Source organism: Austrofundulus limnaeus, unplaced genomic scaffold (assembly GCF_001266775.1).
Source record: "Austrofundulus limnaeus strain Quisiro unplaced genomic scaffold, Austrofundulus_limnaeus-1.0 Scaffold134, whole genome shotgun sequence".
NCBI lineage: Eukaryota > Metazoa > Chordata > Actinopteri > Cyprinodontiformes > Rivulidae > Austrofundulus > Austrofundulus limnaeus.
This window is the reverse complement of record NW_013952536.1, coordinates 944,113-971,058: the sequence shown is the minus strand read 5'-3', so window position 1 is coordinate 971,058 and position 26,946 is coordinate 944,113. Positions and strand designations below refer to the sequence as shown.

At 37.8% G+C, this 26,946-nt stretch overlaps 2 protein-coding genes across 3 annotated transcripts in view; one reads left to right on the top strand and one right to left on the bottom strand.

Annotated features, from left to right (window-relative positions):
- si:dkey-178k16.1 (band 4.1-like protein 1) overlaps nt 1-13,988 on the top strand; it is a 49,056-nt gene extending 35,068 nt beyond the window's left edge. The window contains exons 11-23 of the mRNA XM_014015798.1: nt 499-674; nt 780-1,015; nt 1,424-1,462; nt 3,666-3,695; nt 4,810-4,965; nt 7,377-7,427; nt 8,712-9,113; nt 9,693-9,914; nt 10,007-10,057; nt 10,654-10,743; nt 10,874-10,954; nt 11,312-11,428; nt 11,525-13,988. Of these exons, the coding sequence (XP_013871252.1) occupies nt 499-674; nt 780-1,015; nt 1,424-1,462; nt 3,666-3,695; nt 4,810-4,965; nt 7,377-7,427; nt 8,712-9,113; nt 9,693-9,914; nt 10,007-10,057; nt 10,654-10,743; nt 10,874-10,954; nt 11,312-11,428 (1,651 nt within the window). The 3' untranslated portion in view covers nt 11,525-13,988. The remainder of the gene's footprint in view (nt 1-498; nt 675-779; nt 1,016-1,423; nt 1,463-3,665; nt 3,696-4,809; nt 4,966-7,376; nt 7,428-8,711; nt 9,114-9,692; nt 9,915-10,006; nt 10,058-10,653; nt 10,744-10,873; nt 10,955-11,311; nt 11,429-11,524) is intronic.
- Nucleotides 13,989-14,638: 650 nt separating this feature from the next.
- cntn3a.1 (contactin 3a, tandem duplicate 1) overlaps nt 14,639-26,946 on the bottom strand; it is a 78,545-nt gene continuing 66,237 nt past the window's right edge. Inside the window, exons 13-23 of one of the 2 annotated variants that reach the window (XM_014015796.1) lie at nt 25,223-25,398; nt 23,444-23,564; nt 22,254-22,412; nt 21,932-22,081; nt 20,476-20,546; nt 19,775-20,009; nt 19,060-19,175; nt 18,612-18,798; nt 17,688-17,800; nt 16,743-16,911; nt 14,639-15,959 (exon numbers count right to left, since the gene is read on the bottom strand). In XM_014015796.1, the coding sequence (XP_013871250.1) occupies nt 15,868-15,959; nt 16,743-16,911; nt 17,688-17,800; nt 18,612-18,798; nt 19,060-19,175; nt 19,775-20,009; nt 20,476-20,546; nt 21,932-22,081; nt 22,254-22,412; nt 23,444-23,564; nt 25,223-25,398 (1,589 nt within the window). In that variant the 3' untranslated portion in view covers nt 14,639-15,867. The remainder of the gene's footprint in view (nt 15,960-16,742; nt 16,912-17,687; nt 17,801-18,611; nt 18,799-19,059; nt 19,176-19,774; nt 20,010-20,475; nt 20,547-21,931; nt 22,082-22,253; nt 22,413-23,443; nt 23,565-25,222; nt 25,399-26,946) is intronic. The other variant, XM_014015797.1, reaches the window with a different exon arrangement.

The window sequence follows — 26,946 nt, the reverse complement described above, 5'->3', positions numbered from 1 at the left end:
AGTTCTTTGGCTAATCGTTCTTCATCTTGTTGGTGCAAAGATGATATTTTATCCCTGTCAAACGGCATTTTTCTTGTCATTTTTTCAGTGGAATCAGCTAATGAAATGGCTAAATCCATATTTTTGGGAACAAAAACATATCTTTGTGTGACAGACTGCTGGTAACAAAGAACCTACAAATCCAATAAAATAGTTTCTTTCCTCTTGAACTTGTTTGTAATGATTCAAACTGATTTATCCTTTAGGATTTAGATTATTTTCACTGTAAAATGATTTGGGATCAGCTTTAATTGACATCTGTCACATATAAATAATCTGATAGAAAATGTGGACATTGCTTAAAAAGTAAAAAGCACCTAGTACAAAAAGTTTGGAGTACTATTGATCAAAATCACACCCACAGAGTCAATTTGTGAGAATAGAATTATTGTTCTGTCATTTAGTACAAACAGAACAGTTTTTCATGGAAAGATTTTCATAAATCAAGCCTTTCCACAGGTTGGTCTCCCCAGAGCCCCCTCCCAAGGGTTTCCTCGTGATTGGCTCCAAGTTCCGCTACAGTGGGCGGACCCAAGCCCAGACCAGACAGGCCAGTGCTTTGATTGACAGGCCTGCACCACAGTTTGATAGATCTGTTAGCAAGCGGTACCTGCTGCCTCGAAGTATAGATGGAGGTACGAGCCCAGACTCTTTCACTGCCTGTCAAAGTTTACTCCTGTTTTTGATTTGATGTTTGTCAAAAAGCTCTATGGTCTTAATAGTCTATGTTTTTTTACCAGCCTCGGCTCTAGGTGACAGTATGTACCAGCTGTCTCAAAAAAGCTCCAGCGAACGCACGCAGTTTATGTCTCGAGAAGACCTGGATCAAGAGGGCAGTCTCGACCTGGACCACGATCAGTATCAGGATGAAGACCAGGACCAATATGCAGATCAGGAAGAGGAACAACAGGAAAGACAAAACCGGAAACAGACGTGTGCGAGCTCTTCAACCCCCAACAAAACCTTGGAGCTCAAGGTACAGAAGGGGTACACATACTGAAGTTTCCTCAGGTTTTTAAATTATCTTAAGTTTATAAAAGGCTAAAGATTTTGAACACAGGATTAGATAAGATAATTTGGTTTAACAATCACTCTGTCTGCCAACAACTGAAGAGAGATTATGTTATCTGAAGCATTATAAGGACACAGCCAAAGTTATAAGACAAAAAAAAGTTTTCTTCCCTTTTCGCTTCCAAGTCAAAAATGCTGCATGCACTTAAATCTTTCACTATCTTTTCTTTGAAGAAACTAATCATCATCTCTATTTTTTAGTTCTTGGCCTCCCCTAATCTCTTTCTTCTATTGCCACTGCAGTGCTAACACCGCTAACCTCCACTTTCTTTCTCTGACATTTCTGCACCCACCGCTTTGTCCTCTCCCACAGGATGAGGAGTCAGGCTCACCTGTAGACTCAATGCCAGAGGTATTTTGGAACATGGACCTTTGTGTCTGTGTGGTTGTTTTTGGTCATGCAAAAGTACTTTGTGTTTAAGCACAAACTGTCTTTGTGTTGTTTGTTCAATGAAAAAAAATAGTTTTGTTTCAGGATTTCCAGGAGCTTATATAGTAGACTACAAAGAAACAGCATGAATTGATATTATATGAATAATTAGTATCTTACCTGTGATAGATAGCTCATTAAACAGCCTCAGTTTAGAGAAATGATGTTTAACTGCAGTTATGATCTATTTGCATTCATAGAATTGTGTGCAAATAACTTTGAGGCAAATCATTTCTTGAAGTTTATAAAAGTGTTTTCAGGAATTGCTATGATATTTTTAGAATGTAGTTTTAAAAGCAGTGATCTACTTTAGATGTGATCCAGTCAGACAAGTTGTAGCTCAAATCTGGTCCGAATTAAACTCGGTCTCTCCAAACTGAGGTTGTTTTGTATCATCTACCTTCGTTCACTTAATATGTTTCAAAGACATAATATCCAATTCCATTGTTACTTGAATGAAACCCAGCTCTCGCGCTCCCACCCACCTCTCTCTGACTGCCTTTATGATATCAGGTCCTGGCACACCAGCAACTTCCTCAAACTAAACAGTGACAAAACAGAACTTCTTCTCATTTGCACTGCAAAAACAGCAACTTTATTTCAACTTTTACCTCAGTTTCCCCAGCCCCACCAGGTTAAGCGTCTTGGTGTCATCCTAGACAACATGTTATTTATCACTCGTTCAGCCTACTTCCACCTCCATAACATCCCTCTTTCCCGTCCATCCCTCTCACCCAACAGTGCTACTATTCTGGTCCACTCTTTGGTCACATCACATCTAGATTTCTGCAACTCCCTTAGTTTCGGTTTACCTGCAAAATCCATCCATAAACCCCCAACTAGTCCAAAACTCAGCTGCTTTTATCATTTCCAGAAGCCCCTTCACCAGTCATATTACGCATTCTGCAGCATCTTCACTGCCTCCCCATTCAATTTCACATCTCCTATAAAAACCTGCTCCTCACCTTCAAAGCCCCACCCCCCAGTATCTGACAGAACTTCTCCACATTAACACATCCTCCTACACTCTCAGGTCCTCCTCCTCCACCCAACTCACCTAACCACCGGCTCAATTAACCACTATGGCCTCAAGAACTTTCAGTCACTCAGCACCCCACCTATGGAACGCTCTCCCCCAGACTGTAAAAACTCTCCCACCAACTTTGTTTTTAAATCATGACTTACATCTCTTCTTTTTAAAACAGGCATATTCATTTTAACCCCCATTTCCTCATCACTTCTATTTAAGTTATGTTTGATGTTTTATTACTATTTTGTCATTTTATTCTTTTACCACATTTTGGATTGTATTTTATTGTAGTGTCTTTTAGTACCATGAAAGGCACCTTCAAATACAATTTATTGTTATTGTTGTTGTTGTTGTTGTTGTTGTTGTTGTTGTTGTTGTTGTTGTTGTTATTATTATTATTATTATTATTATTATTATTATTATTATTATTATTATTATTATTATTATTATTATTTAAAAAGCTATCTACAACAGGTACGATAATAAATGTTCATAATCTTTTCTCAGTATCTTCTTAAAAAAATCTGAAATATTGACATTAGTTTAAGTTAATTAAAAACTAAACTGGATTTGTAGATTTTTAATTTTATGTCTTGTATCAGTCTTGTATGCGAGTATGTGTGGTAATGTTTTGGGCACCGCAGGAAGTATTAGCATTGTGTTAGCAAATTAAGTAACTTCTCATTTGTGGCTTTGTAATGAGGTCTCATCAAATCGTTTATTTTTTTTTTATGAAGAAGTGTGGGAATAATCCTCTTCCAAACACTTGAGCTCAGTCAATTAATGACTGCATTAATTATCATTTGGCTGACACATGAATGGATTGTCCCTGTCTTCTTGGCAGAACATTATTCAGCTTAACAGTCTGAGTCAGATGCCCCCCACCCCCCACACGCCTACACCTCAGCGGTGTCAAATGTTTGTCAGTCTGGCTGCTTGCCTGCCGTTTTGACTCACCTGCAGCATTTTTACCTCTTTGTCTCTGCACGCATCTGTTCTCCCTTCCCTCAAACTCTCAACCTTCCTGCTTGGCAAAAAAAATGTTCAATCCATCTCACTTGCCCCACCCCCACCCCACTTCATCTGTTGGACAAGGATGTGGTCCACCTTCGGCCCAAACAGGAGGTACTGCTTGTCCTCTTTTCTTGGCACGTGCTTTGTTTGAATCTCACCGGGTGTTTTGTGTTGTCTGATTCTTATCTGCATCTCTCAGTTATAGTTTGACAAAAGCAACAGCTCTGCACCTGAAGTTAAAAACTTTTTTCTACCATACACAGAAGTCTTATTTATGTTGTTCTTTATAGGAGTTGTGAATATCAGTTTTAAAGACATTTGCCAGCTAAATACTTCTTTTTTCCCCATTATGTTTATGACATAATTACAGACCTCAATTAGCCTTTGCTTTGTACTTTATCTGTGAGAGACTAAAAGAGGGGTTAAATGTTAATCTGTTTAGAATCTGTATTTGAGGTTTTTCCTGCTATTAAGAGATTTTCAAACCTCTGACCATCTAATTTAATTTATTTTCTTTAAAGGAGACACATCATGCAAAATCCATTTTTTAGCTGTTAAATGCATTTTGTTGTGCACTTGGAGTCTCTAGGAGTGCAGAAAATATGTATTTAGCCTCTTCTGGTGCTGCATAGATATCCTTAGGTTCTGTTTAGGTCATATTTTTCAACCCGTTCAGTTTTTTTCTATTTTTAAGGTGGTTTTTGAACTCCTGCATCACAGCATTTGTGACAGAACTGCCAAATAAGGTCTGATCTTAAGATTCTGACTTCAATTTCATCGTCTTCATTCTCCTCTGGCTCTGGGTCAGACTCTGGCTCCAACATGTCAGGCTGGAACAGTTGTACCTTGTTGACCTACTTTCAGTAATTTATAAATTAAAAGTTTCTGCACCGCTATATAGTCGTAAACCCCTCGATCAAACTAAAATGGACCGGTCCTCAAAAAAGGGGTGAAAGAGGGGTTTGTGAAGTTACAATAAAGAAGAATGCAGACCAAAGCATTGCAGTTCCACTTTATAAAGACCCCAACTGAATGATTTAAATGTGAAAAAAAGATTTAAAAGCATGATATGTCTCCTTTAATGTTGCTACATAATAAAGTACTAAATATTTTAAAATCTACATCTAGATCCATTTTAGAAACATTGTAGAATACATTTAGAAGTAGGTTTTAAACCCATTTCTTTTTTTTAATTTTTTTTCTGTTGCCTTTAATGTGTGAGTAGCAGTTCTTGGACAAGCCAGAAGATGTTTTACAAAAGCACCAGGCCAGCATCAATGAACTGAAGAGGGCTCTGAAGCAGCCAAACAGTAAGATGGCCCAGAGGGAGAAACGCATCGCTTCAGCCGCTCCTCCAGCAGGAACCCCTGAGTGGAAATCAGTAAGAATAAATTATACCGCTATAACTGTTCATTGTTTGTGTAATTCCATTTCAACTCCTAAAATAATCTAGAGTTTTTTTCTATAAAAAAGGGATGAAGATTTTTTGTGAGTTGACGTGGACTAATCTACATTCTGAACATGATGTATTAGTATTTGCTGTCTGTTCTTACTCACCGTCAAAAATGTGATTTCATTAAACTGAAACAGAGACACACGCCTCGAAAATGTCATAAGTGAGAGATTAAATCTTACGAGTCATACAGTATTTGTTCGCGTCTGCAGTGATGATCTCAAAAGGAGGAGCAGTTCTTAGGCTAATCCAACTGTCTACTCTGTCGATTCAGGCAACCGGTGATGCCAAATTGATTGAGAAGGAGGATGGTTATGAGCGAACAGTGGAATCTTGCTCTAAAGCAGAAAAGAGTAAGACCTCCTCGGAGGGTACGGACACATTTGCAGCAGCACTTCAGACTGGAGCAATTATGAATAATTGCCAAACATCCAGGGAGTCTTCAGCGGCTAAACCTGGAATGTCTATAATTGCAGCCGCAGGATTGAAAGATGTGAACAAGATAGATGATGCATCTAATGGGCATCATGATTCGGTATTAGCGAGGAACGCATTTCATGAAAATGGGTATGGCTCTCCACCTGACAAACTGATGAGCAAAATGAAAAACGACATGAAGTACTTCCAGCACGAGCACCGAGAGAGGCCGAAGGACTTTGAATCTCTCGTGGCCGCGGATTATTTCCCAAAGGAGGGCAAAGCTCGAAGCGAGAGTGACACGAGGAACGGTGAGACTCGAGTAAAAAAGGACCTCAGCCTCGCGGGAGACAAGAACGGCAACAAACCTGTGAACTCGCATTCCGAAGTCACCAAAATAGTTCCACTCAAGCCACAGAGATCAAAGAAGTCTTTGACTAAAGAGAGCAAAGAGATTATAAATCCTCAAACTCAAAGCCAGTCGGACAGAAGCAGCACGGTTGCAGCCGGAGATGTACGCGTGACTAAATCATCCTGCGAGTCAGAGAGGGAACCGAATGATAACGCTGTACCTCAGTCCTTACAGCAGCAAACCCAACTTCATCAGCATGTCAAGAACGACGTGTTTGTTCAACAGGAGCTCAGAGACTGCAGAGACACAATGGGACAAGCCCGGTGGACAAGGGTGAGTGCTCCACACGAAGCCAGTTTTCACGTCTCCGACTTGAGCTCGAAATTCCCCACAGTTCCCCCTCGCAGCCTCCCTCTGAAAACCCAGTGGTCCCGTGACAGGCCAAGCAACATGGACAGCAGCCACATCCACTACCGGATCCCCGGCCAAGAAACCGCCAAGAGGAAGCAAGCGGTAAACCGTCTGCCCCCCACCCCCACCTCCACACTCCCCACCTTTTCAACTTGTCTGTCCATCATCGGAAATGAAAACATTGCATGAGCTTCAGGCGATGTGGTGCAGACCTTGTTTTTGCCATCTAAAAACACACCCAACCCACCCCCCTCTAAAAAAAAAAATACATTACGCACACATAAACTTCAAAACTCATGTGGCTGTTTCTGAGAAAGCAAAAGTTCACGACCCCTCGCATTACATCATTGACCGACTCAATTCACGCCCATGGCCCCGGGAGCATTTTGCTTTCCCCCCCTCGTTCCCTCTGCAAAGCTTGACATCTGCTTGGCCATTTCAGAATGCTGTGGGCCTTTTTAAGCAAAGTTCGCATTGCTTAAGCTTCAAGCGTCCGTTAACTTGTCACCTCAACACCTGGTCCTCTCCTTCCAACACCCTCACAGAGTAAAGCTGGCCGCTGTTGCAAGGAGTGCAAGACCTTTCCACTATTTTTTCTCTCTTTTCACATAATTCAAATCCCTTTTTAGTAAATAGCTTTGGGCAGCGGAACCAAATGTTCTACCTTGGCACCTCTGTAGCAATGGTAGCAAATGGAGAAAAAAAAAGGTGATTTGAGGCAATCACATACTGCAGAGCTGCCAAACCTCTTCAGGGCTGGGGCATTCACATGCTGCAAATGTGAATACCTTTCCCCTGAAATAAATGTAAAGAATCAAGATTTTTCAGTGCATGGCATTACCACTGCACTTATAGTCATTATGACTGATGTCAAACCGTGAATGATACCAAATGCATGCCTCTGACGTCAGCCTTCAACGTTTCGGTAAACGATCTGATTCAAGTTTACTTTGCAAGTTTAGCAAAGACCAAGGTTTATAAAATGTATGTTTAATGTTCATTTTATAAAAGAAATCCTAACAGTAAACTTTGTTTCTGTTTGTACTACGACTGATTGTGTTTTGTGCTACAAAAAAGATATCAAGTAACGAATTAACTCCCACTATGTTTATTTCTTTTAAATTAATGTTTTAATGCCATTTGTGTTTTTGTTTTAAAGGAGACACCGCCCACACCTGCGATCCATGAGGAGCCCTTCAACGAGGCTTCAGTAAGTTACTTACTCCTTTTATTTTTTTTTAGCCACATCATTAGTCACAGACTGATAATTAATGAGAAAGTAGACGTGTGTTCACGTGTCTAAAACTTCATTAAAAGCTCTGTTTGGAAATTCATATTTTAATCCAAAAGGGGGAAAACGAAAGCAAACTTTTTAAACTGCTAACACAAGCCCAAAGGCCAAAACTAAATGCATTTCTAAAGTTTTATGTTGTTGTTTAAAGTTGAGTAAACAGGTCTGTTTTGAAAGGCTGATGCCACTGCCACTTTTGGATTTCAGCATAAAGATGACTCCAAAACATGTCCCCTGCTGCAGAGCTGCTATCAAATTTTCACAGGACTCTATTATCTAAATAAAGATCTAAAATAAATCGACCAGATGAAGGGGAGTAAACATTCAGTTTATGCATTTGGAAAAAAATATATATATTTTTTATATCGGTGAGTTTGTGATGCTTTGGCTGCAGCATCTGATGTGATCATCTTGAGCAGCAAAAACCTAAAAAGTTTATTGAAGTTTTTGATCAAACTTTCACCTCAGCATGATAAATTATTTTTAATCTATCTTTGATAGCTGTTTAGGTTTGCTGTAATGTTTGATGAGATATTTTCTGATGAGTTCTGATTAAAACATTCAGCCGCAAAGGGAAAACTGTCACCATACAACGCCTATGTTTAACAAATGTAATAATGAACGAAGGCTTTATCTGCTGTAGACACAGTTTCCACTATTATCACACATATTTGTTCCCATCTGTTCCCTTTTTTAACATCCCTGGAGGTTCTCCACACGATCTGTACTAAACTCCCAACAGGGAGCAATGTTCACTTTGTAGAATAGCAGTTTTTTCTCTAATACTCATTCATAAGCAGGGTTTTCTTGATGATGAACTCATAAAAATAAAACACAAAAGTGAAAAAAAGGTCTTCAGTTACTCTGTGCCTCAAAAACTATTGCACATCTTTACTTTTGATCAGCCCCAAGAAAAGTAACAATAGTCCTAAATTTCTTTAAATGTAACCATTTTTATGAATGTAGTTCAGAGGACTTTAATTTTAGTAGTGTGATTAAGATTAATATTAATTAAAAAGGGTAAAACTATATAAAAATAACCTATTGTTTTGTGTGTAAGTGTAAACAGGAAATAGTAAAGATGAGTAGACTCCTTTCCAAGTTTGACTAGTCTGTGAATGTAATGTGGAATTAAAAAAATGCAAAGTTAGAGAGTTCAGATTGTTTCTATTATTGTTATAAAAATAAATGTTTGCATTGTAGAGGGAACCGTGGGAGAGACGTCTGGGCTCCGTATCCGAAGACGACCAGGACCACGAGATCCTGTACCTAAAGGAAACCCATCTGGGAATTGAGCGTAAATGTTCCAGCATCACGGTTAGTTCTACATCCAGTCTAGAGGCCGAAGTAGACTTCACCGTCCTAACAGACCTGCAGACGGGCATGGAGGAGTTTTCCAGGGGGATGACAGAGTTGGGAGAGAGGGATCTCTCCCCTGACAGGGGACTGTGCTTTGGCATCGACTTTCTCCACCAACAAGGCCCCGCTGAATTGAATCCTCCTTTGGCACCAGCTCCAACCCCCAGAGGAGCCAGCAGCAGCCCCCCGGCTAAACTTTTCCAACATGAAGAGGTCCGACCAGAGGTCAAACGGCCCGAGGGTCAGGTAATCTGACCCCCACTTTACACTGTTGTACGTTTCTACCCCAGTTCACACTGCCTGTGGCTCAGCTTTGCTGCAAAGCAGAGGTACTCTGAGAAACATGTGCCATCTACTTTCCAAATAGAACGATACGTTTTGAGAGCATGTGTGCATAAATATACCTATAGATTTATTAATATAACTAGATATTTTTGGTGAATTATTTTGAAAACACAGACTTTGTTCCTGTTGGTGCAGTTTGACCTTTGTAGATCGACTCCACACTTGTTCTGCTGTCTGGCAAAAATAAGAATGAATCTAATTATAGCGAATCACTAAGTATTCTGTATAAATTCTCTCATTGGTTATAATGGGTGTGTTTTTACTGAGGGGGTTGGAGCTGAGCAGACAGTGTAAATTAGGGATAAAAGTTTTACACAGTTTGAAGTGTTGAAATGCTTCTGTAAACTGATTTAGAAATGCCTTGAACTTGTTCATTTCAACTTTATGGCAAACTAATTGGTGTGCATTGGATATGAATTTGTCTCTAAAGAACGATAACCCCGTTTAACAGAAAAACTTAAAAATACTTTTTTTTGCAAGCCCATTGTTCCCAAAAAACCAAAGAGGTCGGTGCCAGTGTCGTCGTCAGTGGACAGAGATCAGTCCCACAAAGAACCCAGCCGAGTTTCTGCCGCCGCGCCGCTGAGCAGGGAGGCCAGTGACATCATGCCCACACCAGCTGTCAGGAAAACTGACATCAGAATGGAAACTCAACCCAATGGGTCAGAACTCACCACTACCATTGTGGAGTTCACAGATCAGGTTCGTTTCACAACTTTCCAGCTGTGCAATACTGGAGCTGAATTTTTAAATATCAAATGATTCAAGCCATATACTGGTCTGGTTTGTTTCAGGATCATAGCCTAAATGAAGTTTCTTACTCTACAAGACAAAGTGTTTCTCCTGTGAGTACAAACACAACCTGCCTTTTTCTCCATCCACCTTCCCAATGGTTTAAATCTACAGTGCTTATAAAAACTACAGAAATATATGCATCCATGCACACCTTTGGTGATATACTGTTTAAATCATATTTATAGTTACACTTTGCCACTTAGCAGAAGCTTTTATCTAAAGTGACTCACGAGTTGAAGACCACATTGTTGCTTCAGAACAGTAAAGCACCCTGGCCAATGCATTAAATGCAAATCCATTTTAATAACTGCAGAAGTGGAACAGGTAGACAAAACTAAAGAGCAGACTGGTGCCGAAGGTGCTGAGAGGAGGTGTTTTCTAAAGACACCAATATTCAAAAGCCTTTTGAAAATAAAGCAACACTCCTGCTCTAAAAGCCTTTTCTAGCTTGTGCCAGTTTTGTGGAAACCCAAGCAAAAACAGTTTGGGCTAAAACTCTCTCAGGGTGATGATATCAGGCATCTAACTGTATGGATAACTGCCTGCAGAGACACTTCCTAGAGCTGAGCTGTTGTACTTACTGGCTTATGATTGGTCACTTTCTGTGTTTACTTAATTTACACTTTAGCTTTTCTACTTTGTCCAGGTGCACAAGGGCAGTCTTGGAAGAGAGACGCCAGGCTCGCCTATTCTTGTGACTGAAAACGTTACCTCTGCAACGACTCATGTCACAAAGGTAAAGAGGCCTAAATAAACCTGGCGATGCATGCATTATCTATGCATTGCCAAGCAACTGGGCGCCGTTTAACATCTTGTGAATGTGAGTTTGAATGAGAGCCGTTAAAAGAAAACCCTGTGTGTTGCAGACGGTGAAAGGAGGATACTCGGAGACGAGAATCGAGAAGAGGATTATAATCACAGGAGATGATGATGTAGATCAGGAGCAGGTGATGAAGTGCCTAAAAAATTACTACATGTATACATATCAAGTCTACATCATGTGCAAATAGGGGTTTAGTAAATGTCTTTCAGTGGAGTTTTTAGAATATTACTCACACACAGAAACAAAAGCATCTCTAATTGTTTGATTGGGTATGCAGAGAAAACAGGGAATGCTCGAAACAGTAAATTATTGTTCAGTCAGTGAAACGACTTATTAGTTGCACTTCCAAGCATAACGATTTTTGATTTTGTTGGAAAATTCGGTTTTGAACTTCTTTTGTGTTTAAGACTGGAGATGAAAAGCACAAACGATTTAGGAGTTTGTTCTTTCATAAATGACAAAACGCACTTTGCCTCTGCAGGCTTTGGCCATCGCAATACAAGAAGCCAAGCAGCAGCATCCAGACATGCAGGTGACCAAGGCAGTTGTTATTAGGGAAACTGAATCATCCACTGAGGATCGACACGGCACGCCATAGGTACACGTGGCCACTTGTAGACATCTTTCTTTCCACTGTTTGAAAGCATTTGAAACCCTCCAGCTGAGGTTTGACTCTCATCCTGCTCCTCTGCAGTGCCAGTATACTGAGACAACAGTGCCCCCTCCTGGACCAGAAGTGTCAGTACCTTGCCTGGATTTGCCACCCACCATCCCAAGGACAGCTACTATGAGACTCTTGTACCGTTTAATGGTGAAATGGACCTCCTTTTGGAATTCATACGTTTATTTCTTTTAGGCGTTTCTCTACTGTGATCACACGTGTTCAGTTGCATCAATAAAAAATCGTTTTCTTCAGCTGGTCAATAAGAAAAGAACCAAAAATATTCCACAATAATAATCCAGCTAAATTCCCCGCAAACCTCTCAGGGCTTTAAGATTTAAATTACCCGAGTGTTTCTCAAAAAGTTCGATGACAAGCCTGTACATGGATGACATCCGATGCAGGAGGCATCTTTAGGGAAATTTGGAACGAGTCTCGTTCAGTCACCAAAGTGTGGAGAAAAATAAACACACCCTGTTGGACACATTTTCTTTTTTCTTAAAACTTTGTTCATGAGTAATATGCTATGCTAATTGTAGCTTCGAGCAGTAAGGCAGGATGTAGTTGTTAGGAGTTCCTAACAATGCCAGTCAAAAGATCAAATGTCCTAACTGATCAAATGTCCTAACTGATAGACTGTGTGCTAACTAGAGACGATCTTAGTCTTTTGAAGGTATTTATTCAACTTTTCCGGTCACTATTCTTCTCCCAGTCTGTCATGTGTTTAATATTTCTGTGTGTTTCACCTTGATGTGTGGGTGGCAAGTATGCAACAGTATGCATAAACTGTAGGTGACATAAGGCACTGTTAATTTAACTGTGTACCTGCTGCATTCATTCAAAACGGTGGCAGCAGATTTTCTAATCATGAAGCGGTTTTGAAATGAGCCCAGGTTTTTATTTTCCCTCTTCCTTGTCCTTAAATGTGCCGTCAGAATTCAGCGGGATGTAACGCCACTTTGGCATTTTTGTGTAGTAAACGCATAGAGTAGGCTCACAAACCAATTGCATCAATAATAATAAAAAAAATAGTCCTTGAGATGTTTGCATGGTAATTTTCTTGCATTATTCGAATTATAATAAGAGGACAATGGACTCAGAGGAAAGAGGTTAATGTAAACAGCCTGACAGAAACATGGAGAGGTTTACATTTGGCTTCAAGAACAAAATTTGGTTTTTTGAGAGGAAATCAATTCTTTTTGAGATAATATAATTAATGTCAAATGCACAAAATGTAACCCTGAAATCCAATGAAAGCACCTTGGTGTTTGTGGTTCTTTTATTTTTGGTAAAGTTATGTATTATTTGCTTTTTTATTTTAAACCACTGGTGCTGTACAATATATATGAACATATCAGCTCGTTTTTTTTTTTACTTTGCACTAAAAGAACAATGAAGTGGTCTGTTTTGTTGAAATAACTAATGTTCTGTTTTCTACCATTGTTAATTTACTACCAGTTTATCCTTTCAATCTACTTTGTTGATTATGAAATAATGCGTCCGTGCTATTCCAACACATCCTGTAAAATGTTTTCATTAAAAGAAACAACACTGTAGGACAAACATCTCTGGAGTTTTAGCTGTGTGCGATTTAGTAGATGAATGTTAGACAAATGCCACAACCATGTGATGTGCCAATTAAGATAAATAATTGTACAAAATACTGGTTTTGTATGAAGATGCTGTTTTTTTAAGAACAAGCTACTTTTAATTACAAAAGTGCCAGAAGGTCAAATGCATAAACTTGACATGACATGGGTTCCCTTTAATTATGCTATTATTAACTTAAAAAAACTATATTTTATATTTAAAATAATTTATACAGCTTAAATAAATCCATTGGGTTGATTGAGAACAGTGCTGTAAATGGTCATGTCAGGTTTATGAAGATACTGAGGTATAACTTTGGCTTTCAGACACTAAACTTCACAATGTTCACATGCATAGTGATCTTTCTGTTGTGTTCCCTATTTTGGTTTGGAATCTTTTAAAGTGATGGTTAATCATGGATATGGGTGTCAAACTGGAAAGCTGAAGGAAAAAAAAAGAAGAAAAAAGAAACACAGCCTAGCATACCTGTGTGCTGTTCGTTTGGTGCCGTTTGGTGGATCGTAAAGATGTGAAGTAGTTAAAAGCCACGGGCGTGGTGTACACTAGGCGGCATCAGTTACCTACAAGAAGCGAGCTTTGCATCATCAACAAGCATTCCCGGCTGAAATCCTTCTCACCACTTCTCTAGGATTAAAAGTTATCCAAATCTTCCTCGGATCAACCTGTAAAGACAGACCGACCGTCCCATGTTAAGATGAAGCTCTGACAAACAACCAGACTGTTTGCAGAAACGCGTCTTCTTGGATGACCTGTGGTTGATTCATGAACTTCTCTGCTTCCACTCCATCCCTCCTGCTCTGCTGCTTTCCACTGCTTGGTGCTGTCTTTGCTGTACATTGTAATTAAATTCCTTAAAAAAATAAAATAAAGATGAGGACAAGAACAAGAAGGGAATCACTGTGTCAGGGTATGCGCAACATGTATTTGTACATTTAGACTAAGAATACTACCCTTTCTAATAAACTAGATTTTAGGTTTATATTTGAAGATCATTTCCATCAAATTAGAAAATGTAATATGATAAAAAAAAGTTTTCTTATAATAAGACTTTTGGGATATTTTCATGACTTTATATTTTAAATTATAGAACAAATTTCAAAAATTCTGGTTTAAATTGCTTGATTCTGACTGTATTTAGGGGATTATTTTTGAAAATCCTGATAATGCTACATATATTTAAATTATTTTTTTTGTAAATTGTGACATTAAACACTGAACTGAAAACACAACAAATATATGAAGAGAGTAAGAGAGAAACTTGCAGCAAGCATTGATTTTTTTTATGGAATGGCTAACAGTAGCATGGGCTGACAAGCATTTTCACACTATCTCTAAAAATTTACCATTGTATTTGGTAGAAAACTAAAAAATAGGCTATTGGACAAAGACTCCTTAAAGACAAATGTCAGAGATGTTAAATGGATAAACAGACATTCAAAAAGGTTTACCTTAAGTTGCATGGCCCAGTAAGAAATGGACTCTTTGATATGAAATGTACATTTTTGTGGCCACTTGTTACACAGAGAACAGACATGGTAAAAAATGTCATTATCTTTATTAAAAGCAGGTTCTTCCATTCAAATACCCTCAGCCAAGTGCACACAGGCACTCCAGTTTCATGCCAAACAGTGGCTGACAGAGAAACACCAACCCTACTTTGTAGTCATGTGTTGGAGTAAAGTCAGTTTTACGTCTTCTTGCCAATCACTGTGTTTTACTGTTCATCAGGATGGAAAAAGGAGAAAGACCTTTTGTTTTGGAGCCCAAAACTTCTAAAACACATGGCTTAGAAATCAACTACGGTGAAAAATCTCAAAGCATGAGAGCTAAAGTACGGTTGGGATAAAAAAATAAATAAAAAAGCTGATGAAAATAAATATAACCCATGATGGACAAAAATAACATGAAATATTCTTCTAAGACTTAAGGCTCGTTTGGGACCTGAGGATTTCATACATATGTTTCTTGGTTACAAACATCGGATGAGGGAGCATGGTGAGACACTATCAACACAAGTCAGATGTTTTCTACGGAAGCCACACAGGCAGCAGATTTAACCGAACCTCCTCAGCCTCTTCACTTTGGTTCCACTCAGTTTTATGGCAACACGTGACGTGAAAACTAGGATTAAAATCCAGGGAAAAGGTCTCAAATTCTGGTTCATCATAAAGCTGTTCTGGTTTGCCCTTTATTCCTTTGACAGGGATAAATCAATGCAGGGTGTTTCCCCAAAGAAACTCCAGGTTTAAATTTAACTTCACTTACATAAACAAGTTGTTGCTTTAGGTGCGCTCCACTCAGTTGCTTTTAATTCCAGTCATAAAAAAAATAAAAATAAGTTGAGCAGTACATACTTTACATATCCTTTCAAAAGAATCCACATGGTTTCATCGAAAGACACATATACATGTCCTAATGCATCCTCCAAGGTGAAAACCATGAGAATTACCACTAGTTAGAAAGGAGGAAAGGGAAAAGAAAGAGAGACCGGAGTCACTCAAGTCAAGGCGTTCTTTCAATTTCATAAAAAGAAATTCTGAAAGAGCTAGTTCTTTTCAGCAAACACTTTAGAAATGCGACAGAAAAGAATCTTCCTCACAAAAGGATCTTTGTAGCGAGAAGAGGAAAGACTCAGCAGGATAGAAAAGGGAGAAGGAGGAAATGCGGCTGTCGGCCTTGTGTTGTCTTTGACCTGCTGTTTTTTTTTCCTCTCTTTTCTTCTTTCCTTCTTCACAGAATAAGAAGCTGTTGTGTCTGGATGTTTGTCATAGTACCATTCTGGTTGTGAGAATTAGAGCTGCAAAGTTGACCAGTGGAAATGGCATTGGCTCCGGGGCGGCTCCCATGGCTATTGAGCCTGAAATACATAATAAAATCAGAATTCAACAGGTTGAAGCACTGGTTTTTTGTAATGTTTGGTGTGGTCAATGAGTTTATAAAAAAAAAAAAATCGTTTCTCTGTGTGTAAATGAATAAACATGAAGTTTTAGCAACATAACTCACAGCCCTAATTAAATCACAGAGACCTAACTAAAATGTATTTTGTTCATTCAAGCACTAGCTGGTGTGAATTCACACAGGTATCAATAGATGGCAGTAGCACAACGAGCTCAGTTATAGATGCAGTCAAAGAGCTGGAGAAGTGAAGCAAGCACAGCAATAAACAGACATTTAATTAAAAAGAGACATTCGTTCTCAAACAACCAGTTTCTGAAAGACTTTTTTTTTTGTGAATGTTAGAGATGTTGATATTGTTTGTTCATATATACATTTTTTCTGTTCAAAGGCAAAAAGGCGACGTTAACTGTGAAAGGAAAAAAATGTCACATTTAAAAACTAATCTTTTACCATTTCAAAAGAAAATGACTCAAATGAGTCAGATGTAATTTATCAGTTAAAATGATTACAACCTTGGAGTGTATTTTTTACACTTACGTGTCTTAATTAAAGTCTTGACCTTCTGCAAAATCTGTAAAACTTTAGAATCTAATAAGCACAAATTAACTCCTTAAAAAGCAAAACAGTAGAGGTGTATCTGTCTTGCAAGATAAAACCTCTTGTTTTGTATATACCTATTACCCAAGTGTCATAAACAGAGGTACGTGTGCTTTACCGGTTTTATTTGTCACTATTTTCCCACCTTCCATCTTGGGGATGGTAATCTGGCGGCTGCTGATGCCCTCCCCTCCCTCACTGAAGGGTTTGATCTGAATCACGTAGTCTTGGTTGATTGGCAGCGACAACTCCAAGGAGGTGTCGTTGGTCTCCACCACATTGGGATGGCTGTGTTTGTCCTGGCTGTACATCACCTGCAGGAAATGGGAGTTTGAAAGTGTGTGCTACGGCTTTAATCAACATCACTCCAAACACAGTGCACCATATGAGGGGAGTTCAAGGAAAAACAAAATAAAAAATCTGTCCCAGAAGATATGAAAGGTGTCATCTCAGAAAATAACAGGATCAAATCTTCTGCTGTAGAAATTTTTAATAAATAAAAAAAGGACCTTGCTAAGAAAAAAAAATTCATGTACAAATCCATCAGTTTTACCATCCACTAAGCTCTGCTTCAAAAATACATTTTTATTGTTAAAAGAACAGAATACAAAAACCTGAAAAAGTGGTGAATCCTGCAGGGTTCTTTGACCTGATGAATTGGAAGTTTGCTTGTGAAAAATGGATAGATGTTACAACGAATTACCTACTCAGTAGTTTTTCCATAAAGTTTTTAAAATAAATTTAGTTTTTAAAATAATTAATTAAGTAAAATACATGTTTTTATTGCAGTTTTTGTTTATGGTTAGCTCTTTTATTCACTTTAGATGAGTATATCTAAATGTTGATTAGACTTGAGGAAAAAAAAAAACACCATGAGTGTGTTTATGATGATAAAGATATAGATGGAAAGAAATCCCAGTCCACCTTAAAAGTCAATAGAATAATTATTAGATCAAATATTTTGGTCTAAGTCTCTCATTCCTCATTTTATTTTTTTTGACAATCTTAAAAAACAGTTTTCTTATCAGCAGTGCAGTGATTCCCCCTTACACATCTCTGTGCGAGAAGTGTGAAACTCGAGACCCTTTACCTTGTATCCTGTGACTTCTGACTCGTTCTCCAGGGCATGCACCTGGTCCCACCTCAGAATGACCTTGGAGTTCGAAGTGTCCCACATTATCTTGACTGGAGCTTTACTGGGTGCTGGAGGACAACAGGGTGAAAATAAGTGGAGGCAGGGAAAAAAAAAACAACAACAGGAGGTCGAGCCAATAAACAGTCCAGAAGCAACTCAGCATGAAGGAGATTTCTCATTATCAGTTTATCATCCCACTGTCAGTAGTGAGCAGTGACTTCACAAATATGTGTGTGGGAGGAGGATCAGACTTATTTTTGACTGTAATTGTTGTGGGTGGTTAGTAAAGTCTTGAAAAGACAAAAAGGGATGCAGATCATTATATACTTATTATCTAACTGTTTCTAATATGTGCAAATAACAAAATGCTACAAATCTTTAGATTTCTTTGAAAGCAGGCACACACGATTCTTTTGAGCTTTTAAAATGTATCAGGCAAAAAAATAATACGTCTATTAAAAAGAGACAAATTATAAAAAAAAATATCTTGTCTGACCTTCATGCCAAAGCACTCAAGGGAACAATAAATAAGTACTGGCAATAAAATCTAAAATTAACTGTCACAAAATGTTTAAATCAGTTGCTTTATAAGTATTTTGAAGTTATTAAAAGGTTTTGTGTGTCTCTGTTATATGTTACAGCTTTTTGTATGAAACAGTGTTTAAATGACAGCAAACAGAATGAGGGATGCTGCTTTCCAGATGGTAAACTTTTTTTTCGTGACTGCTTCCTACTATCGTGGATCTAATATACACAGACTGAGCTGGGCCCCTAAAGCTACGGTAAAATGAAGAAAGAGCGAGGACGACAGGGAGTAAAACAATACACAAAAAGGACATTGTCATTCGCCAGCAGCATCTTGAAAAGTCGAATACGTACGTGGTTTCTTGGTTGTGACATTGACTATGCTGCTCTGTGGACCCACTCCAGCGCTGTTATAGGCCCTTAGGGATATGTAATAGGTACTGCTGCCCTCCAAATCCCTGATGAGTACTGATGTTTTATTCCCCACCGTTCTGATCGCACCGGCTGCATCCTGCTTTTCCTTCTCGCCCCAGTACCTCAGCTAAACACAAAACATACTCAGGTTACATTTCACCAACTTGCAACTTTTTTTTTATTATCTTTTATTCAACATATGCCTCTTTTTTTAAAAAATAAGCACAGCAATGTGATATGGCGTATCATTCATTTGAAATGCAATAATATCCACAAGCCAATGATATTAAAGGTTAACGCGTCAAATTTTAGTAATATATAGCCAGTTGGTGTTCGCTGTTCATTGTGTTTGTACATGTCAAATTGTGTGGGCATCTGCTGGTTTGACCTCATAGCCCAGGATGCGTCTGCGGCTGTTGCTCCAAACCAGCGGCTTCCAGGCGACCTCCACCTCGGATGCTGATATGCTCCTCGCCCTCAGCCTCCCTGGAGGTCTGCTGGGCTCTGAAGAACAGACAGCATCGTCAGAACAACATGGATTCACTACACCCACATCCACTGCATGACTTATTAAATATGTTGCAGCTCCATGGAATCTACCCACATCTCTATGTGAGGAAAACAATCACTAGAAAGATAGCTTTTCTTAGAGGTTTTATAGAGATTCCAAGAGTCTCTGCGGTTATAATCGGATTTTCGTTTTACTTGATTGTTTTATTTTTCTGCTTTGATTTGATTTGATTTATTGATTTAACAGGAAAAGATCACTAAAAATCAAGCCTGACTCAGCATAATTGCTGTTTTACAGCAGTTTCCTGTTCTGCAGCACATAAAACACTCAGAAATACAGCATCACAATCACATCATTGTACACCATAGACACAAAGACAAACAACCATACCAAGCATTACAGGCAAATATGTTTAGATGAGATCCTAAAACAAATGCCAAAACTAGTAACTAAGAATGAAAAAGGCTTTGTGGAAATGAGTTTATTACTGTAAATATGGAATCAAATTAAATTTATCAGTCTATAAACAAATTGCTGGATGTTCTAATAGTTTAATATGCACTTTATAGAGAAGCTGCATCATATCACACACCTTCTTCTGCTGAGTAGATGGTAGTCACCGGACTGAAAGGTCCTTCACCCTTGTTGTTGTAGACCCCGACTTTGACTTGGTAAGGGGAGAAGGGTGGGATGCTTTCATTCTTGAATACGTATCTAGAAGCTTCTGGGGACGTGACAGCAGCTTGCATCCAGCCTTGTGCCCCCAGTGGGCGGAAAGCAACCACATATCCAAAGCCTGGACCACTCTGCAGCTCCTCGGGGACAGGCTGAGGAGATACGGGATGACTCAGACAGATGATTCAAGAGAAGCAGGCTTCACTGATCTCATTGATATTAATATTTTTACAGAAACGCAGCTCTGCACAGATTAAGGCAGTTAAAAAATATTACCGAGGACATTATCATATAAGCAAACACGCATGGGTTTTTTACCCTGAGTGGGTCAGTGATTTCATACTTCCGAGAAAAGAAGCAGCTTTCCAAAAGAGATGAACATTTATTTCTTATGTAACAAAGACAGAAAACAAAACTGCAACAATATTCACTTCCAAGTCAGAATTAATGTTTTATCAGCCACAGCGTACAGTAGGCATTTAATTGGGTGTGTTTTTAATGACATTCATTGTCATGTATGTGTTTATACTGGGATCAAAAATGCAACTCAAGCAAAGAGCTGAAACACAAACCATACAACAGGAAAAACAATAATTACGTATGTTTGTTTATACTTACTTCCCATGTGATGACAAGCTCTGAACGTCCTCCTCCACCACCATTTACTCTCGCTGGAGTCACCCTGGGAACTAACACATCACATTTGTTTATATGCGGCTGTCTTTAAGTTCTAACTTCAAAAGTAAAGTGTAGAATATTCAACGCTACTGAAAACAGGGACGGATGTTCTTCATTAGGATATCCTTGAATCTGATGAAAAATCACAAATAGGTTTTTGCTCAAGTGATAATAAAACCTATAACTACTTCTAAATAAAAGACACAGTAAGATTTCCAAAGATATCCTGTTTGAAGTGTATTGATGATAAGATAATAATACTCTTTAAGATGTAGACTTGATTCACAATAAAATCTTGGTGACATGGAATACAAGCAAATATAGCATACAACTGAAATAAATGTTTATTTATTTATTTATTTAATTCATTTATTAATTTTGTATAAAAATACAAATTTTATACACAATAAAGAAAAAAAATCACACTTGAAATTAAAGGAGGCAGAAAGAAAAAAATCTTGTATTTGCCCCTTTTTTCCAAAATTAATTTCAAACAATAATAATCAAAAAACAATATGTAATACCTTTGCTGGGTTTTCAACATAAAACATATTTAAAAAGGAAAAGACAAGATATAAATCCATTTTAAATATATGATATTTATCAAGAATTGATTTCATGCTGTTTTCTAATTGGCTCTGATTAGTAAAATTAGGTGTAGCCACATAGTGTAATGGTCTTAAATTAAATTAATTTATTTATTGATCATTAGTCAGTGACATTCCTTTCTGGCTCCAACTTGGAGATTCCAAGATGTTCCCTGACCAGTAGGGGTATTTATTTATTATTGTGTAATTTATTTAACCAGGAAAATCCCACTGAGATCGCAAATCTTTTTTGCAAGGGAGTCCTAGACCTGAAGGCAACCTAACTTGCATGTTTTTAGTCTGTGGGAGGAAACTACAGCACCCAGAGAAAAACCTTGTTTTTGTCAGTTTGCATGACAATAACATGTAAAATCACAGAAAGATCCTGTGTTTGAACCAGGATCAAACCCAGGACCTTCTTTCTGTGTGGCATCAGTGCTAACCACTGAGCCATCGTGATGCCAAATATAATCTCTCCAGCAAAATCTAGGTCTGACCCGAGGTCTTCTTCTAGTGGGATGTGTCTAGAAAATATTCAGCCCTACCTCAGCTGACTCATTTATGTGTATACATTTTTAATATATATTTTCACAAAAAAACTTATTATTGTAATTTTAAAACACAAAAGTCTGGTGAAACTGCACAACTGACAACAAAGATTTTTATTCATTTGTTAGGATGTTTCAAGTTGGTAAATATTCATTTCTTTACAGCCAACAAAAGCTCAAACTTGTCCTCTCTAACCGTCACTCTTTGTGACCCCGACTCTTACAGCAGCAGAGAAATTTTAAAGAACTTCTGATACATACGCATTTCTTTGGTGCGAGCCTTCTTAGAGGGTTTGCTGGGCTCTCCTGTTCCTATAATGTTGGTTGCCAAAACTCTGAACTCGTACTCCACCCAGGGACCCAGGTCAACAACAGTAGCTGAGAGATGTTTCCCCCTCAGAAACTCAGGAACTGAGACAAATGACACAGACACATTTACATTTAGAACCTTACAAGATCTGCCATTAAAGAAGTGATATGTTATTCAGCTTCTTGTCATTACTGATGATTGAAACAAAAGACCTTAACCCTCCTTTTTTTCATCTACAGCCCACACACAATCTCTCAGATAAATCCAGCCTACCAGTGGTAACAGCCTGCCACCCGAGAGAGAAAGGTGTTCTGGCCTGGATGGTGTAGCTGAGGATGGGGCTGTGGTTGTCCATCCCAGGTCTCCAGGACAAAGAGGCCGTGGTCTCAGTAATCTCAGTCACCTGACAGTCCAAAGGCGGGCCTGGAGGACCTGGAGGGATTTTAAAGTACAGTTCACTCACACAGAGCGATAAATGCTGCAAAGATTAATGAAGACAAGAGGAAGGAGAACGGAGACAGAGTGGGTGGGAAGCACTTAAAGCTGATGTAATGGATTAGAGAGACAAAGAATTAGGATAGCAGCTGCTAATCCTTCAGTGTTTCTGCCATACTAAAGTAAAATCAGTTCAAACTCTGTTGTTGTTATATTAGAGAGAATTTATTAAAATGATAGATGATATTCACATTCAAAGATTTTTTTCACAATTGTTTTACTAGTTAAAAAATATCTTACAAAATTGATGATTAATATGATCCCTACATAAATGGTTTGTTTTACCTCTACTGGAAGTTTGTATTTATTTATTTATTTATTTATTTATTTATTTATTTATTTATTTATTTATTTATTTATTATTGAGCCAGTTCATGGTTCCAGTTCATTCCCATTCCCCCACGCAAAAAGTTAATAAAAATCATGTTTCAAGACTTTGAATTCAGATTCCTTTTTGAAATAAAAGTAAAGGCATTTAAAGAGAAAAGCAAAGATGGAGGAGGAAATGTTGAATGAATAAATCCATGATTCTGTGCAACAGTTTATATTTTTATAGGAAATGTTTCAACTTTAGTGTTTTTATTTGTGCATAATATATGTATTAATGCTTGTTTAAGTATGCATTTTTTTTGTCATTTAGATATTGAAATGTGAATTAAGTTTGGAAACTCAAATGCTTTTCCATACTTTATTCACTTTTACCCGTAGTCATCCGGGAAACTACTGAAATCAAGTATCATACATTTTAAGACTCTGTGAGAACCATTTCAGCCATACATAAATGATTCAGTTTGGATTGTTTAATTCATTTTTTTAACAGTGTGATAATGCATTTTGCATTTCTTTTAATCAGGCTTGTACAATCAGCTGCAAGTGATTGCATTCTTCAGTTTCAGCTGATTAAGTTCAGATATACTGTACGCTTTATTATTTGTAACAATTGTTTCCCACATAAAGGACATTCTTACCTCTGACAACTACATCTGTGGCGATGGATATACTGTCCACTTTGGTCTGAACAGCGCAGGTGTATTTCCCAGCATGCCTCAGCTGAATGTTTCGTATCATAATGTCCCCTGCTGACCGCTGCTGGAGCAGAAGTTGGAATGAAAATCAACAAAAATATGAATGGGCCAGAAGAACAAACAGTAAATCTGAGAAATCTTTAGGTTACAAAATGAATTTGAAGAACTTCGAAAACAGTAGCAATGTCAAATTGATTTCTGGTGTCTTTCTGCTTATTTCATTAAAGTGCCTGTGACATACATATTATTCAAATACAAAAAGTCAAATAAAACATTTTTATATTTAAGAAAGTTGGAACAACCCATGATTTTGTCCCTTAACTGACCTTATTTCTTTTGAACTTGACTCAGCCAAAGTGAAACAGGAAGGACATCAAAGGGGATTTTTTTAACAAAGAAAGCTCCCTGGTTTTTGTTTATTGAAACAATACTATTTGAACTCTGACTCTTCTTCATCTGTCTCTGATAGTGACAAAATAATCTTAATGTTGTTGTTAGTCTTAATGTTGGCTGTTGTAGCACTGCTCTGTTCACATGCAGACATTCCCCTTTGACATCACTTCCTGTTACTTTACAGGCAAAAATCTCAACAAATGTTCGTCTCAGCAACATGAAATTTATTTTGCAATATTTTGTCAATGACCTCTTTTCAAAAATGCATTCATAAGTATTACAAAAATTGGACATCACAGGCACTTTAAGCAAAAGAAAAACAACAAGGCCAGGAGCACAGCAAACAACTGGATGCTGTATTTTATTACTACTTATAAAGACAGCTCTTTGTGTGAAAAAAAGCTTCTCTCAGACTCTGTCATTTTTTATTCTCACTGATTCCATCTACTCTACAGAGAAACCATTCAATGTCAAACACATTATTAGCTTTGAACTTTAAAGTTAGAGCTAATGTTAAGTTGATGTCTTGTCTGTGAAAGTAAGGGACTGTGAAAGAAGACGTGACTCCGAAGCTACTTTGATGTATAATCAGCGACGTTTTATGGAGATAAAATTTCTTTTGCTTCAAATCATTCCCACTTTGAAACTCCCAGCCATCATTAAATTCATATAACTCTAGATGGCATAAATTACAGAGATCCTGTTATAGCAAATTTTATACAAGAATGCTTGGGCAATTAATTAAAAATACAGGACCTTTCATGGTCAGCAGTTGTTCGAAATTATGCCAAAAATAAACGCAACAAAGTGTTTATTCTGATGAAAAGAGTGAAATGTAATGCTCAGCTAAGCCTCAGTTGTGTTCTATGAAGAAACAAATACATTATATGCTTGTATGATTCATCAAGAAGTAATGGTTTAGTTTTGACCAGAAATTCAAATTTAGAGAGGAAAAAAAAAGATGTGAAAATACTTCTTCTAAATCCACGGCATCCCCAGGAGTCACTTGAAACTAAACTATGCAGTTTCATCTAAATTAAAATGGAGGCAAACATGTTTTTAACTATTTTCAAGTCTCACAAGGCTTTGATTTATTCTTCTTCTCAAACGCCGCAAGATTTTATGCATGGCAGTCACAGCCAGAAAGTCATATGAAATATTGCTTCGTATTCATGAAAGTCAAGCCCATCAAATGTTTCATTTCTATCACACTGAAAACTACAGTATGGTTTCTGTGGTTTCTCAAACTCATAACTACGATTGTGCTGCAAAGGGAACGTTCCGACATCTCCACACGTTCTAATCAAAAGTCAACGCGGGTGAACTTACCCCACCAACTTTTTCAAAAAAGGAACCGTGGCTTCCGAAGTGGATGAGCTGCTCGTTGAAGAACCAGGTAAACTTCAGGTCAAGCGTTGGATCATGTGAAACCTGACAGGGCAGCACAATGCTCTCACCCACAGTCACATCCAGGTGGCCTGCTGGACTCGTGATCACAGTTGCCTCTGTAAGCGGTGAGCACAGATCCAAAAAAAAAAAAAAAATTTTCTATTTTCTCTTTTGTTTTTTTTTTTTTTTTTTTTGGAATTTTATATAAATCTCTTTCAGACCATCCAGTCTGCTGTACAGCTGCTTATTGGAGCAAAATGTCCATTTTATCCATCTGTTCCCTGAATTTTGACAAATAATTACAAAACTTTTCACATTCAAAAGCAGAGAAAAATAATCTGTCCCTTGAACTAGTCCTATTTTGCATTTTTCGGGCTTCACAGCAGCACAATAGAAATCAATGAACAAAAGAGGTTGACTAAAAAAATGAAAAAGCATATCGCAGCTCAGTTCTGTGTCTATAATTTGGGTCTGTTTGTGGGAGACAAAAAGCTAGCCTGTTTCATCTGCTGTGTGATGTGCATCAACATAATCTCTGGTTGTCTCAGCTGGATGTCTCATTCAACAGCAGTGCTGCGCCGAGAATTTAGCTCAGCCGGAGAGGCCTGTACACCAGTCCACACTGATTTATGCATACATGTCATAAGCTTCTAACGGAAAGGCAGGCCAATGCAACATGTCAAGAGGAGTAAAGGTCTATATTCAGCTCTGTCAAAACAAGCTAGCTTGTTTATCTCCCTGTCCCCAAGGTAAACCGACTGTCCGTTGCTTTTTGTTCCAGGTGGGTACTGGGAAAGTTTGGCACAAGTTGTGAAAGAAGAAAAGGGGAAACTTTCTGGTGCCAGCTGCATGAAGTAAACTTTATTTCTTTATTTCTTGGTATGACTGGACTAGACCCATGATTGTCTGCCCTTAGGTTCAGTTAGTGACACATTGGTATGACTGGTGGAGCATTTAGGGCCTAAATATATTTGTCATAAATATATTTTTATATATTTTTATAAATAAATATAATTTTCATTGAAAAAGATATATACAAAACATTAAAAAATTAGCCTCTTTTATGCATTCATCATCAAACTATTCGTAAACTTTAAATGAACGATGATGCTGGTCTTCAAAAGCTGGAAGCTCAACAAGAAAAAAAAGTTGACATTTAACGAAGGAGGCCAGAGAAAGGTCCTAAACATTTTATAGTTCCTGTTTGAATGATGTTGAATGTATTTCCCTTTTTGTAGAAAATTAAAATAATACCATTGAATCACAATAATTTGATGACTTATCCATTCTTACACTTTGTTTCACTTACCTGAACTTAGATATTTTGCACATTATGTAAAAAAATTCATATTTTTTAATACGACAGCTACACAATGAGCTACAGTTTTACTAAACTAAACCTTCTGAACTGTTTTTACATTACAGTTTTTAAAGTGTCATGATTTGAAGCTCTGTTGTTCTAAAAACATCGTTTAATAAAATGTACTTTATTTGAGCTGAAACATGGACTGATGTTTAGTACAAATTGTCTAATAAGGTGTTCAAAGTTTCTGTACAAACCCAGCGGGTAAAATAAGTATTGAACAAGTCAACATTTTTCTCAGTAAGTATATTACTAGAGGTGCTAATGACATGAAATTTTCACCAGATGTCGGTAACAACCC